At 48.8% G+C, this 16,341-nt stretch overlaps 1 protein-coding gene across 1 annotated transcript; it reads left to right on the top strand.

The window, feature by feature from the left end:
* Positions 1-1,436: 1,436 nt before the first annotated feature.
* exosc2 (exosome component 2) lies at positions 1,437-15,937 on the top strand. The gene is made up of 9 exons (NM_001030487.1): positions 1,437-1,570; positions 3,685-3,786; positions 3,995-4,040; positions 4,367-4,456; positions 8,082-8,147; positions 8,973-9,041; positions 11,133-11,309; positions 11,826-11,954; positions 15,578-15,937. The coding sequence occupies exons 1-9, from the start codon at positions 1,449-1,451 to the stop codon at positions 15,656-15,658; spliced, it is 882 nt and encodes a 293-aa protein (NP_001025658.1). The 5' UTR covers positions 1,437-1,448; the 3' UTR covers positions 15,659-15,937.
* The last annotated feature ends 404 nt before the right edge of the window (positions 15,938-16,341 follow it).

Here is a 16,341-nt window from a genome sequence, read left to right as displayed (position 1 = left end):
GCAAATGAACAATAATCTTCTCCCACATTTTCTCTCTGTGGCTTAAGCTGCAGACATATGAAGTTCAGCAAAATCTGAGGAAGCATAAAAGAAGCTCCAAGTAAGTTACAGCTTTGGCCTCTTGGTCTATTGAGTCCTGTATTCCGCCAGACCTGGGCTGGCAATCTGTGGGTTCTGGCAAATGCCAGAGGGGCTGTAAGGTGCCACAGACAGTCACTATTTATTGGGCTGGGGGGGCTGTTTGTGCCTCTGGGTACTGGGAATGCCAGGGGGGCTGTAAGGTGGCACAGACAGTCACTATTTATTGGGCTGGGGGGGCTGTTTGTGCCTCTGGGTACTGGGAATGCCAGGGGGGCTGTAAGGTGCCACAGACACTCACTATTTATTGGGCTGGGGGGGGCTGTTTGTGCCTCTGGGTACTGGGAATGCCAGGGGGGCTGTAAGGTGCCACAGACAGTCACTATTTATTGGGCTGGGGGGCTGTATGTGTCTCTGGGTACTGGGAATGCCAGGGGGGCTGTAAGGTGCCATAGACACTCACTATTTATTGGGCTGGGGGCTGTTTGTGCCTCTGGGTACTGGGAATGCCAGGGGGCTGTAAGGTGCCACAGACAGTCACTATTTATTGGGCTGGGGGGGCTGTTTGTGCCTCTGGGTACTGGGAATGCCAGGGGGGCTGTAAGGTGCCATAGACACTCACTATTTATTGGGCTGGGGGCTGTTTGTGCCTCTGGGTACTGGGAATGCCAGGGGGGCTGTAAGGTGCCACAGACAGTCACTATTTATTGGGCTGGGGGGGCTGTTTGTGCCTCTGGGTACTGGGAATGCCAGGGGGGCTGTAAGGTGCCATAGACACTCACTATTTATTGGGCTGGGGGCTGTTTGTGCCTCTGGGTACTGGGAATGCCAGGGGGGCTGTAAGGTGCCACAGACAGTCACTATTTATTGGGCTGGGGGGGCTGTTTGTGCCTCTGGGTACTGGGAATGCCAGGGCCTATTTTGACTCCCAATTCATACCAGAAAGTTCTACTATTAATGTGCAGAAAACTAAACCACAGGTGAAGCTACAGATCAGAATATACATTAATATTAAGGGAATGCACAAAAATATTGGGCCCCCACAAGGGTGAGACTGAATAGACTTGGACATTATTACCACAGTAACTCCTGTGGAACACAACAAGTATACAAATAAAAATCAATCAGAAAAGCCAATCCAGCTGTTTGTACATCTCCCCCACTGGCACTTCCCTGAATAAATAGTATCATTGCGCAGCTGTATCCGTGGGTGCAATTATTATAATCGCCACTAGATGGCGCACGAAGACCACTCTAAACTGCTTTACGCGGCTTTACATTGCCTCAACCAACATGGCGGCTGGCGGATATCCGCAGGGACAAACATGGCGGCGCACATGCTGTGAGAAGAGGAGGTAGAAAGTATCAGGATGGCGGTGGAAGTACGGTTGCCGGCGGCACAAAAGCGCGTCAGTGAGGAGCTAGGAACGGGGAGCGGCCTCCATCTAGTCACCCCCGGGGACACCATCACTACCGACACCGGATTCATGAGGTGGGAAAGCGGGAAACTGTACCACGTGGTGCGGAAGGGATCCCTAATGTGACTGTGTGACAGGCGGGACCCGGGGGGAGAGAGCCCGGGAGTAACGTACAGGGAGGCTCCCCCTTTGGGCTAAGTGTTAGGGTTTTATATTTCTCACTGGCATCCGAACTTTAGCTTGGTTGCTAGGGTAACTTGCTCCTTAGCAACCAGCTTCTGGAATTCATAGTTTGAGCAAAAAACCTAAACCATAACATGAAAACCAAATGTAAATAGTCTCAGGGTATGTGTTTTGGGGTGAGTGCTTATTTGTGCCCTGGGTACCCCTGGAACTATAGCAGGGTGACTGTTACCCCAATGTTTCTATATATCTGTAACCTTGTTATGGGCTAAGGGGGCCCAGCCTGAAGGCCAGTTAGGGGGGGATTTGGGGTGAGTGCTTATTTGTGCCCTGGGTACCCCTGGAACTATAGCGGGGTGACTGTTACCCCAATGTTTCTATATATCTGTAACCTTGTTATGGGCTAAGGGGGCCCAGCCTGAAGGCCAGTTAGGGGGGGATTTGGGGTGAGTGCTTATTTGTGCCCTGGGTACCCCTGGAACTATAGCAGGGTGACTGTTACCCCAATGTTTCTATATATCTGTAACCTTGTTATGGGCTAAGGGGGCCCAGCCTGAAGGCCAGTTGGGGGGGATTTGGGGTGAGTGCTTATTTGTGCCCTGGGTACCCCTGGAACTATAGCAGGGTGACTGTTACCCCAATGTTTCTATATATCTGTAACCTTGTTATGGGCTAAGGGGGCCCAGCCTGAAGGCCAGTTAGGGGGGGATTTGGGGTGAGTGCTTATTTGTGCCCTGGGTACCCCTGGAACTATAGCAGGGTGACTGTTACCCCAATGTTTCTATATATCTGTAACCTTGTTATGGGCTAAGGGGGCCCAGCCTGAAGGCCAGTTAGGGGGGATTTGGGGTGAGTGCTTATTTGTGCCCTGGGTACCCCTGGAACTATAGCGGGGTGACTGTTACCCCAATGTTTCTATATATCTGTAACCTTGTTATGGGCTAAGGGGGCCCAGCCTGAAGGCCAGTTAGGGGGGGATTTGGGGTGAGTGCTTATTTGTGCCCTGGGTACCCCTGGAACTATAGCAGGGTGACTGTTACCCCAATGTTTCTATATATCTGTAACCTTGTTATGGGCTAAGGGGGCCCAGCCTGAAGGCCAGTTAGGGGGGGATTTGGGGTGAGTGCTTATTTGTGCCCTGGGTACCCCTGGAACCATAGCAGGGTGACTGTTACCCCAATGTTTCTATATATCTGTAACCTTGTTATGGGCTAAGGGGGCCCAGCCTGAAGGCCAGTTAGGGGGGATTTGGGGTGAGTGCTTATTTGTGCCCTGGGTACCCCTGGAACTATAGCAGGGTGACTGTTACCCAATGTTTCTATATATCTGTAACCTTGTTATGGGCTAAGGGGGCCCAGCCTGAAGGCCAGTTAGGGGGGGATTTGGGGTGAGTGCTTATTTGTGCCCTGGGTACCCCTGGAACTATAGCAGGGTGACTGTTACCCAATGTTTCTATATATCTGTAACCTTGTTATGGGCTAAGGGGGCCCAGCCTGAAGGCCAGTTAGGGGGGGATTTGGGGTGAGTGCTTATTTGTGCCCTGGGTACCCCTGGAACCATAGCAGGGTGACTGTTACCCCAATGTTTCTATATATCTGTAACCTTGTTATGGGCTAAGGGGGCCCAGCCTGAAGGCCAGTTAGGGGGGATTTGGGGTGAGTGCTTATTTGTGCCCTGGGTACCCCTGGAACTATAGCAGGGTGACTGTTACCCAATGTTTCTATATATCTGTAACCTTGTTATGGGCTAAGGGGGCCCAGCCTGAAGGCCAGTTAGGGGGGGATTTGGGGTGAGTGCTTATTTGTGCCCTGGGTACCCCTGGAACTATAGCAGGGTGACTGTTACCCAATGTTTCTATATATCTGTAACCTTGTTATGGGCTAAGGGGGCCCAGCCTGAAGGCCATGTGATGGGGATGGGGGAGTAAAGCAGTGTTGGTCGCTTTGGGTATAACTGATTGTTATGGGAATGTTCCCCAGTTAATGACGTGTCACTTTGCCTGTAGGGGCCATGGAACATACACAGAAGATGATAAGCTGGTGGCTTCGGTGGCCGGTGTCGTTGAGCGCGTCAACAAACTGATATGTGTTCGAGCCCTAAAAGCCAGGTGGGTTCTTCCAAGTGATCCAGTTTCTCAGTTTGTGCATTTATGGGACAGCGCTAGAGTCCAGAGTTCCAAAAGAGAAACCTACATCTGAGAGACTGGGCATTTGTGTCGCTTTACAGCACTGTTGCACAGAGAGGCCTTATGAGAGTGATGCCGGTTAATGACAATATATGTTGTATCTGTAATTATTTTATTTTTAACCGTTTAGGTACAATGGAGAAGTCGGGGATATAGTTGTCGGCCGTATAACAGAGGTACAGTGATGACCCCTCTTTTCCCTATGAAGGTTTCCCCCCAAATTCCAGTGTGTATAACAAGGGGTTATGTAATTAAAGGGCACAATTTGCTGCACTGCAGGACACACAAAGCATTCAATCAGTATTTAATCACTGGATTAAATAGCAGCCAACTGATTGGTTGCTATGGGTTACTTGATCTCCCCTTATACCTCTGCATATATACCTTTCATTATTTTACCCCCATGAGTGATTTATAGGTTTTATTCTGTTTATGTTGCTCCCTATCTCTGTGTGTATAATGTGTATCAGTTGTGCATTAAGCCTTGTGTCTGTCTGTCCAGGTGCAACAGAAGAGATGGAAGGTTGATACGAATAGTCGGTTGGACTCTGTGTTAATACTTTCTGCTGTTAATCTTCCTGGAGGGGAACTGGTGAGTTTCTGTGCCCCCTTCTGTTTGTAATTGGGATTTTTCCTTTAAATACGCTTCCATTTTTTCCCTTAGACCAGTGCTGTCCAACTGGCGGCCCGCGACCCCCCTCTGTGTGGCCCCCCACCTGTCTGGCTGCTTTGATGGCTTACCTTTGAGTAAGCATTAAATGGTATCAGTACTGTGATTAACTGCCCCCCCTGCATGGTTCTCACCTCAGATTCAGGCTGTAATCCCTCTGTATTGTTTAAACATGTAATCCCCTGTGTTTTTCACACCTTTTAATCTCTGCATTGTTCACCCCCTGCAGTGTTCACACCTCAGGCTCAGACTGTAATCACTCCCATTGTTCACTTCTTCACACCTCAGACATAGGTACTGTAGGCAGAGTATGGCACATACAGCCAGCATAGGGCAGGTAGAGTATGGCACACACAGGCAGCATAGATCAGGGAGGGTATGGCACATACAGCCAGCATAGGGCAGGTAGAGTATGGCACACACAGGCAGCATAGATCAGGGAGGGTATGGCACATACAGCCAGCATAGGGCAGGTAGAGTATGGCACACACAGGCAGCATAGATCAGGGAGGGTATGGCACACACAGGCAGGGTAGGGCAGGCAGAGTATGGCACACACAGGCAGGGTAGGGCAGGCAGAGTATGGCACACACAGGCAGGGTAGGACAGGCAGAGTATGGCACACACAGACAGCATAGGACAGGCAGAGTGCTGCCTGTGTGTGCCATACTCTGCTTGCCCTATGCTGCTTGTGGGAGGTGAACCTGGCAGGGGTTTGTTGTGGGAGTTTGTTAGCAGTTGGAAATAGCCATTAAATGGCCCCTAAGGTGTGTAATTATGTACTGGGGGTTGCTCTGCTATCCACAGGGGAGGAGAAGGCATATGGAATTTAAGGGTATATCTTAATATGACATAATTCTTTCACATATGAATGATGGTTGTTATCCCCACAGTAAGGACCAAGCATTTGGGATTTTGCTGTGCTACCTACCACCATTGTGATAAAATAGGTGTAGTTTGAAGTGGGTGTGGTTTCAAAAGGGGGAGTGGTCAAAACTGGCTTCCATTAGCGGCCCTCCACCATGTATGCTAGAGAAATTCCGGCCCTCGGCACCGTAGAAGTTGGACAGCACTGCCTTAGACAGTACAGTATGAGGGTACAGCTTATTGTGTGCCCAGAACATTCCTTCTCTGTATATTTGTATTTATACATATGGGAGGGAGGTGCCATAGTGTTTCCCTTAGACAGTACAGTATGAGGGTACAGCTTATTGTGTGCCCAGAACATTCCTTCTCTGTATATTTGTATTTATACATATGGGAGGGAGGTGCCATAGTGTTTCCCTTAGACAGTACAGTATGGGGGTACAGCTTATTGTGTGCCCAGAACATTCCTTCTCTGTATATTTGTATTTATACATATGGGAGGGAGGTGCCATAGTGTTTCCCTTAGTACAGTATGAGGGTACAGCTTATTGTGTGCCCAGAACATTCCTTCTCTGTATATTTGTATTTATACATATGGGAGGGAGGTGCCATAGTGTTTCCCTTAGACAGTACAGTATGGGGGTACAGCTTATTGTGTGCCCAGAACATTCCTTCTCTGTATATTTGTATTTATACATATGGGAGGGAGGTGCCATAGTGTTTCCCTTAGACAGTACAGTATGAGGGTACAGCTTATTGTGTGCCCAGAACATTCCTTCTCTGTATATTTGTATTTATACATATGGGAGGGAGGTGCCATAGTGTTTCCCTTAGACAGTACAGTATGAGGGTACAGCTTATTGTGTGCCCAGAACATTCCTTCTCTGTATATTTGTATTTATACATATGGGAGGGAGGTGCCATAGTGTTTCCCTTAGACAGTACAGTATGAGGGTACAGCTTATTGTGTGCCCAGAACATTCCTTCTCTGTATATTTGTGCATTAGTGTATACATGGGTGATTTTTTTTCTGCCTTCACCACAGTATTTCTGTGTCATTATGCTTTGCACTGTTTTCCATAGAGACTTTACTGATGATAGAATTATAAGGCAATTAATCCACAATGAAAGAAAATCCTTGGAGTACTCTGCTCTATATTTGTCCCTCCGAATTGCTGCAAACAGATAATGTAATTAATAAATCAAAGATGCTATTTCTGAAAGGCCTGTACCCTAACGGTCTTTATTTTTACAGATTATAGACAGACTTAGGGGGCTGTTCCTGCTGAATTGTGCTTAGTACAGGGGAATCCCTATGTGCCATAGTTTTATGGTATCTCTCTGTACAGGTTATAAGCAAACTTAGGGGGCTGTTCCTGCTGAATTGTGCTTAGTACAGGGGAATCCCTATGCTGCCATAGTTTTATGGTATCTCTCTGTACAGGCTATGAGCAAACTTAGGGGGCTGTTCCTGCTGAATTGTGCTTAGTACAGGGGAATCCCTATGTGCCATAGTTTTATGGTATCTCTCTGTACAGGCTATAAGCAAACTTAGGGGGCTGTTCCTGCTGAATTGTGCTTAGTACAGGGGAATCCCTATGCTGCCATAGTTTTATGGTATCTCTCTGTACAGGCTATGAGCAAACTTAGGGGGCTGTTCCTGCTAAATTGTGCTTAGTACAGGGGAATCCCTATGTGCCATAGTTTTATGGTATCTCTCTGAACAGGCTATGAGCAAACTTAGGGGGCTGTTCCTGCTGAATTGTGCTTAGTACAGGGGAATCCCTATGTGCCATAGTTTTATGGTATCTCTCTGTACAGGCTATGAGCAAACTTAGGGGGCTGTTCCTGCTGAATTGTGCTTAGTACAGGGGAATCCCTATGTGCCATAGTTTTATGGTATCTCTTAGTACAGGCTATGAGCAAACTTAGGGGGCTGTTCCTGCTGAATTGTGCTTTGTACAGGGGAATCCCTATGCTTCCATTGTTTTATGGTATCTCTCTGTACAGGCTGTTAGCAGATTTGGGGGGCTGATCCTGGCAGTTATAGCTCCCTGGTCCATGAAAGAAAGGGGGCAAGGGAGGAAATATGGGGTTCAAATCCAGTAACTGTGTTTTATGTTAAGGCACTTAGTTGCCAGTAAGTGAAATGGAGTTAATCACCTCAGGGAGTTTCCATCATGGCGGACTCATTGCCTTGGTCTTAGCTCTCCCCTTTTATTATATCCCCCCCTCCCACTTGCCCACTTTGCACTTTGTATGTGCCACAGGCAAAACGAATGCATCATACAAAATGACCAGTTGCAGGCTCCACCTACTTACCCATCATACAGTGCAAATGGGCCACTTGATATAACTCGATAGGTATAGGCAGAGCCCCAGTGTTTTATACACTGACCCTAATTGAATTTGTTATTAAAGAGTTGGCAATCTAGGCCAGGCTACAACTCCCTGCACCTCCCCTCCAACCTAGTGGGATGCTGGGAGTTTTAGTTCATCCAGGCAGCTTGTTTCCAGCCTCCTGTGTGTGCAGTAATGAGAGCATCCAGCCGCGCTCGGAGTCGCATCTTTTCACGGTGCCCGGAGCAGATCTCGCACAGCATGGCAGCTTCCGTAGAGCCCGGCGGGCGCGGGTAGGCACCGAGGCGCAGCTCATTCACGCACTCCATTTCTGTTACAGAGGAGGAGGTCGGCTAAGGACGAGCTGGCCATGCGCGATTACCTGCAGGAGGGAGACCTGATCAGCGTATCCTTTGGCTCGTAGGAAGGCTTGGCCGGGGGCCATTCTCTATAGCCGTGCCTGCCAACTCATGCCACAGCACATATCCCGGTGACAGCTTGGCTAGTCACGCTACGGAGGAGCTGGCTCTCTATCAAATCATCATGCTGCTTCGGCACAAGGATTGAAACTGTCGGCCAATCAGAACCGCTTATTCCCTCTGCACTTCAGCTCAGCACCAGAAATTATGGTTTTATTTAGGATTTAGCCTGCTTTGCCCAGTACGTGGAATTGCCCGGTGTTAGCAGCAGGTGGGTATCTACGGGCATCAGGGAACAGGGGGTTAAAGTTACAGAATGCCTGATTCCTAGCAACATTAGTTTTTATTATGTGCACCTATGGTATAGTCAGCTGATGCTCCTGGAGTGATGGGACTGAGCAGGAGAGTGCCAAGAGTCGCTTCCAGTGTCCGTACATTAAACCTTTTGCTTTTCTGTCCTGCCATCCCCCAGGTGGAACAGCAGGGGGCGGTCCTGTTACACATTCATGATATTAGCAGGGTAAAATTGCTAATTCCAAATAAAAAAGGGATGGTTTTACTTTAAATCATACAGGTGGGTATACATTTCCTTTAATATTTAATATATATAGCACTCTATACAGTCCATCTGCTGTTTGTAAATGGTCCCATGTAAAGCATTGTCAAAGCCTTTGGTGGCTCTACAGCAGCTGTTGAACTGCAACTCCCAGCATGCCCCAACAGCCTTTTTGCAGGATACTGTATGATCCAGTATCATATGATTCTTGCTGCTGAGTATCCCTAGAGTATCTTCCTTCATTAATAACTCCCAGGCGGAGGTCCAAGCTGTGTACTCGGATGGGGCACTGTCTCTGCACACAAGAAGCCTGAAGTACGGCAAAGTAAGTCTCTTCTGTTATCTCTAATTATATTTATTGCAGTGCGGGCTCTCGCTGTTGCCTAGTGGTAATGACCTTAGCAACCAAGTTGTAGGAGGCCAAACAAGAAATGCAGAGCAAAAATGCATCTGTGGGTCTGCATGTATGGATTTGGCTAGGTTGCTAGTGGTCTGTATCTTGCCCCAATCTGGCCGCCCATATGAAGGGCCAACTCATGGTTGCAGCAATGCCCTACTGGCCCCCATATGCAGTAAAAGGCTCTAAGTTTGCCCAGGAGCAGTAACCTATAGTAACCAATAAGATGTTTGCTTTTAAACAGGTGACTACTAAATTCTACCTGCTGGTTACTATGAGTTACTGCTCCTGGGCATACTTAGTGCCTTATATTACATAACCCTATTGGAGTCCACTGTACCCAGGCCTATAAGTACTAGTACTTAGGGGGGGTGCATGTTCCAGGCCCAGACTGGCAATCTGTTGATACTGGTAAATGCCAGAGGGGCTGCTGTAAGATGCCATAGACCAGGCATCCTCAGACTACGGCCTGCGGGCCAGATACGGCCCCCCAAGGTAATTTACCTGGTCCCAACTATGATCTAACGGGAGGATGCAGCTGGGGAGCAGGGGGAAGCTGCAGGGAGTTGCCCATAGTATGAGGACACAGGGGGAGTCCAGCCCCCCAACAGTCTGAGGGACCATGAACTGGCCTCCTGCTTAAAAGGTTTGAGGACCCCTGCCACAGACAGTCACTATTTATTGGGCTGGGGGGGCTGTTTGTGCCTCTGGGTACTGGGAATGCCAGCGGGGGCTGTAAGGTGCCACAGACAGTCACTATTTATTGGGCTGGGGGGGCTGTTTGTGCCTCTGGGTACTGGGAATGCCAGGGGGGCTGTAAGGTGCCACAGACAGTCACTATTTATTGGGCTGGGGGGGGGCTGTTTGTGCCTCTGTGTACTGGGAATGCCAGGGGGGCTGTAAGGTGCCACAGACACTCACTATTTATTGTGCTGGGGGGGCTGTTTGTGCCTCTGGGTACTGGGAATGCCAGGGGGGCTGTAAGGTGCCACAGACAGTCACTATTTATTGTTCTGGTGGGGGGCTGTTTGTGCCTCTGGGTACTGGGAATGCCAGGGGGGCTATAAGGTGCCACAGACACTCACTATTTATTGGGCTGGGGGGGGCTGTTTGTGCCTCTGGGTACTGGGAATGCCAGGGGGGCTATAAGGTGCCACAGACACTCACTATTTATTGGGCTGGGGGGCTGTTTGTGCCTCTGGGTACTGGGAATGCCAGGGGGGCTGTAAGATGCCACAGACAGTCACTATTTATTGGGCTGGGGGGGCTGTTTGTGCCTCTGGGTACTGGGAATGCCAGGGGGGCTGTAAGGTGCCACAGACAGTCACTATTTTTTGGGCTGGGGGGGCTGTTTGTGCCTCTGGGTACTTGAAATGCCAGGGGGGCTGTAAGGTGCCACAGACAGTCACTATTTATTGGGCTGGGGGGGGGCTGTTTGTGCCTCTGTGTACTGGGAATGCCAGGGGGGCTGTAAGGTGCCACAGACACTCACTATTTATTGTGCTGGGGGGGCTGTTTGTGCCTCTGGGTACTGGGAATGCCAGGGGGGCTGTAAGGTGCCACAGACAGTCACTATTTATTGTTCTGGTGGGGGGCTGTTTGTGCCTCTGGGTACTGGGAATGCCAGGGGGGCTATAAGGTGCCACAGACACTCACTATTTATTGGGCTGGGGGGGGGCTGTTTGTGCCTCTGGGTACTGGGAATGCCAGGGGGGCTATAAGGTGCCACAGACACTCACTATTTATTGGGCTGGGGGGCTGTTTGTGCCTCTGGGTACTGGGAATGCCAGGGGGGCTGTAAGATGCCACAGACAGTCACTATTTATTGGGCTGGGGGGCTGTTTGTGCCTCTGGGTACTGGGAATGCCAGGGGGGCTGTAAGGTGCCACAGACAGTCACTATTTTTTGGGCTGGGGGGGCTGTTTGTGCCTCTGGGTACTTGAAATGCCAGGGCCTATTTTGAATCTCAGTCTGGACCTGGCAGGTTCTGTATCCTGGATTCATTGTCCTCTGTTGCAGCTTGGGCAGGGGGTGCTGGTCCGGGTGTCCCCTTCGCTCATCAAGAGACGCAAGACGCACTTCCATAATCTGCCCTGTGGAGCCTCCATCATCTTGGCCAACAATGGGTTCATCTGGCTCTGTGCTACCCCTAAGGAGATGGAGGAAGAGGCTGGGGGCTTTATCACCAACCTGGAGGTAAATCTATTGCCGAGGCTGCCAGCTGTCGCATTAGACCCTGCTTGGCAGTGGGGTGGGTGATACAGAGAGGGGGCCGTGCCAGGAGGTGTTGATCGTGTAACTTGGCTCTCTTCTCCCTGTCAGCTGTGGGTGAGGGGGCAGAGTCAAGTACGGTACCCACGCTGGTGTAGCTGTGCATACGGCAGCCTTTTCTGTGCTGTAGTGCTGCAGTGTGTGTGCCAAGGCCATAAGTATTTGGTATCGGCAGTGTAAGTGTGTTAGTGTCATGCTACCCTACCCCAGGCAAGTAGTGTATACAGGACATAATAGATCCCAGTGTTCTCAGCGGTTGTGAGTGCCTGTATCAATAGTCACTCGAGGATATGGGTAGACGTTGTCCTGTGTAGCATAGGGGTGCTAGCTGGAGGAAGTGTAAAGAGCCATAAAAGTAGCCCAAAGAAGAAGAGTTGGTTTGTGGTTTTACTTTCCCTTTAAATCTTATGTTTGCCTTTGCTGTGTCTTTTTTCTCTCCAGCCTGTAGCATTATCTGACCGGGAAGTGATTTCTCGCCTGAGGAACTGCATTCTGGCCCTGGCTTCTCAGAAGATGTTACTGTATGATACCAGCGTCCTCTATTGCTATGAAGCTTCATTGGCTCACCAGGTAAAGTGCCCCCTATACATCTGCTGCTATGCTCCGACCCTAGCAACACTCCAAGCGGGTCTGTCTTTAACTCTCTACTAACACACCAAGCCTGGTCTGTATTTAACTCTCTAAAGCTGGTCTAACTGCAGCTCTCTCTCTACTAACACTCCAAAGCCGGTCTAACTGCAACTCTCTTTACTAACACTCCAAGGCTGATCTAACTGCAGCTTTCTCTCTACTAACACTCCAAGGCTGGTCTAACTTCAGCTCATTCTACTAACACTCCAAGGCCGGTCTAACTTCAGCTCATTCTACTAACACTCCAAGGCTGGTCTAACTGCAGCTTTCTCTCTACTAACACTCCAAGGCTGGTCTACTCACAGCTTTCTCCTTGCTAACTCTCCAAGGCTGGTCTAACTGCAGCTTTCTCTCTACTAACACTCCAAAGCTGGTCTAACTGCAGCTCTCTCTTTACTAACACTCCAAAGCTGGTCTAACAGCAGCTCTCTCTCTACTAACACTCCAAAGCCGGTCTAACTGCAACTCTCTTTACTAACACTCCAAGGCTGATCTAACTGCAGCTTTCTCTCTACTAACACTCCAAGGCTGGTCTAACTTCAGCTCATTCTACTAACACTCCAAGGCTGGTCTACTCACAGCTTTCTCTTTGCTAACTCTCCAAGGCTGGTCTAACTGCAGCTTTCTCTCTACTAACACTCCAAAGCTGGTCTAACTGCAGCTCTCTCTTTACTAACACTCCAAAGCTGGTCTAACTGCAGCTCTCTCTACTAACACTCCAAGGCTGGTCTAACTGCAGCTCTCTCTTTACTAACACTCCAAGGCCGGTCTAACAGCAGCTCTCTCTTTACTAACACTCCAAAGCTGGTCTAACTGCAGCTTTCTTTACTAACACTCCAAGGCTGGTCTAACTGCAGCTCTCTCTTTACTAACACTCCAAGGCAGGTCTAACTGCAGCTCTCTCTTTACTAACACTCCAAGGCCGGTCTAACTGCAGCTCTCTCTCTCTACTAACACTCCAAGGCTGGTCTAACTGCAGCTCTCTACTAACACTCCAAGGCTTGTCCAACTGCAGCTCTCTTTACTAACACTCCAAGGCTGGTTGCACTGCAGCTCTCTCTTTACTAACGCTCCAAGGCCGTTCTAACTGCAGCTCTCTCTACTAACACTCCAAAGCCGGTCTAACTGCAGCTCTCTTTACTAACACTCCAAGCTCTCTTTACTAACACTCCAAGGCTGGTCTAACTGCAGCTCTCTACTAACACTCCAAGGCTGGTCCAACTGCAGCTCTCTTTACTAACACTCCAAGGCTGGTCGCACTGCAGCTCTCTTTACTAACACTCCAAGGCCGGTCTAACTGCAGCTCTCTTTACTAACACTCCAAGGCTGGTTGCACTGCAGCTCTCTCTTTACTAATGCTCCAAGGCCGTTCTAACTGCAGCTCTCTCTACTAACACTCCAAAGCCGGTCTAACTGCAGCTCTCTTTACTAACACTCCAAGCTCTCTTTACTAACACTCCAAGGCTGGTCGCACTGCAGCTCTCTTTACTAACACTCCAAGGCCGGTCTAACTGCAGCTCTCTTTACTAACACTCCAAGGCCGGTCTAACTGCAGCTCTCTTTACTAACACTCCAAGGCCGGTCTAACTGCAGCTCTCTTTACTAACACTCCAAGGCTGGTTGCACTGCAGCTCTCTCTTTACTAATGCTCCAAGGCCGTTCTAACTGCAGCTCTCTACTAACACTCCAAAGCCGGTCTAACTGCAGCTCTCTTTACTAACACTCCAAGCTCTCTTTACTAACACTCCAAGGCTGGTCTAACTGCAGCTCTCTAAATATTTAAAGGGGCCTGTTGTATGTATTATTAGCGGGTGGGCTTCCTGCCAGGGATGTGCAGCGCTGTGTGCTTCATTGCATCAGAATAGTTCCATAGGTAGGACATATAAGTTGGATGCGACTCATTACAGCTGCCTTCTGCAGAACATTTGCTTAACTTCAGTAAGCTAAGGAGGGGGTTAATGCTGACACTAAGGCCCACAGGATCGAAATCCAGCTGTCACCATTGGTTACATCCTTGGGCTAAGCACAATCCAGGGGGGCATTTTTGTTTAGTTGCCCTTTAAATCTTTCATTGGAATTCCAGTTTGAGGGTGCCGCGCTCAGGACAATGTTAGTTTCCTTTCCCTCCTAATGTCCATGCTCAGGCAGTGTATTAAAGCTCAATTTTCTTTCTGCCGTTATCACGCGTGAGGAATTGGAGACTAATTATAAATTGTTGGGTGGAAATTGCCTGCTCGAAAAGCCATATAGTAAAGAAATCCAATAAGAGAAAATATTGCCGCTGATTGCTTTCTGACTGCTTTCCAATTAACTGCCGTCATTATAAGGGCTTAGCCTGGGTTGTGAAATGTAGAAAACTTCTGCCCTCTGCTGGCATGATAGGGAAGTGCTCATGTACTGTTTCACTGCTAGGGGTAGAGCACAGCCCCTCTCTGCATCACAGTGGCACAGACCCTTTCTGATAGCCATAAAGCAGGGCAGGACTGCTGCTTACAATGGGGGAGATTCTAGCTATCTGTGTAACAGAGCATTCTGTCACAGTGGCACAGATCCTATCTGATCCCCCCATTGTAAGCAGCAGTCCTGCCCTGCTTTATGGCTGAGATTCTAGCTATCTGTATAACAGAGCATTCTGTCACAGTGGCACAGATCCTATCCAATCCCCCCCAATGTAAACAGCAGTCCTGCCCTGCTTTATGGCTGAGATTCTAGCTATCTGTATAACAGAGCATTCTGTAACAGCGGCACAGATCCTATCTGATCACCCCCATTGTAAGCAGCAGTCCTGCCCTGCTTTATGGCTGAGATTCTAGCTATCTGTATAACAGAGCATTCTGTCACAGGGGCACAGATCCTATCCAATCCCCCCCATTGTAAGCAGCAGTCCTGCCCTGCTTTATGGCTGAGATTCTAGCTATCTGTATAACAGAGCATTCTGTAACAGCGGCACAGATCCTATCCGATCCCCCCCATTATAAGCAGCACTCCTGCCCTGCTTTATGGCTGAGATTCTAGCTATCTGTATAACAGAGCATTCTGCCACAGTGGCACAGATCCTATCTGATCCCCCCATTGTAAGCAGCAGTCCTGCCCTGCTTTATGGCTGAGATTCTAGCTATCTGTATAACAGAGCATTCTGTCACAGTGGCACAGATCCTATCTGATCCCCCCCATTGTAAGCAGCAGTCCTGCCCTGCTTTATGGCTGAGATTCTAGCTATCTGTATAACAGAGCATTCTGTCACAGTGGCACAGATCTGATCTGATCCCCCCCATTGTAAGCAGCAGTCCTGCCCTCCACAATCAATTGTGGTAAATGTTTAAGGTGGGAGGGAAAGTGATGTAGTGAATGGTGGTTATTGATAAGATTAGTGGTTGAACTATAGCAGCTGTTGGTTTCAGTATTCCTTGCCATGTGGCTTTTCAGTGAGTCTTTCCCCATAATGATCCTTTCTTTCTGCTTGGAGAGCCATTAAATATGTATGAAGCTGTTAGTAAAGCCCTGGGCCAGGTATTTGTGTTAGAGATTGTGTTAACGAGATCACTTTCCCCTTCATGTTTCAGATCAAAGAGCTATTGAAAGTGGAGGTGATAGAAGACATAGTGATGGAGACCCGACAGCGCCTCCTGGAGCAGGAAGGTTAATTCTTGCCGATGGAACCTTTAGCCTTAATTCTATCAAGTACCCTGTTTATTTCCCCTCTGCTCCAATGAACATTCTGCGTTGTGGGCGGTGATGCCTCTCTGCGTGATGGAAGGGGGAATCATGGCAGCTGCCTCTCTGTTGGAGGATGCTGGGAGTTTTACTCAACTAAAAATCCCAAGAAAGTTGCATTGGAAACACAGGGCTGCTGCCCTTTTCTACAGGAGAATTGTTGTGTAATTAGTTACATTTGTATGTATAAATCACACTTTTGATAAGCAGTTTCTATTTGTGAATTTGTTTCCTGGGTGTATATCAACATCTCTCTAATTTCTCTGTTCCTGTGGTTGCTAGGGACCAATGAACCCAGTCTTTTGTTCAAAGTTCTGCCTGGTTGCTAAGGGGATGCAAGGGAGAGGCCCTGAATAAAAAATATAAAGAGTCAATTGTAACAATAACATTGTAGCCTCACAGAGCAGTCAGGCAGAAGTTAGGGTGAAGACACATGGAGCTACTTAGTAGCAGCTACTTGTCACGGCTACTAAACCCCAGAAAATGCCCTGCCATAGACAATACTGAGAATTTCCTCTGCTAAGGGCTCTGGCACACGGGGAGATTAGTCACCCGCGACAAAACTCCCTGTTCGCGGGCAACTAATCTCCCCGAGTTGCCATCACCTGCCATC

This window comes from Xenopus tropicalis, chromosome 8 (assembly GCF_000004195.4).
Source record: "Xenopus tropicalis strain Nigerian chromosome 8, UCB_Xtro_10.0, whole genome shotgun sequence".
Classification (NCBI taxonomy): domain Eukaryota; kingdom Metazoa; phylum Chordata; class Amphibia; order Anura; family Pipidae; genus Xenopus; species Xenopus tropicalis.
The sequence above is the reverse complement of the archived record's forward strand: the minus strand, read 5'-3'. Positions and strand labels throughout refer to the sequence as shown.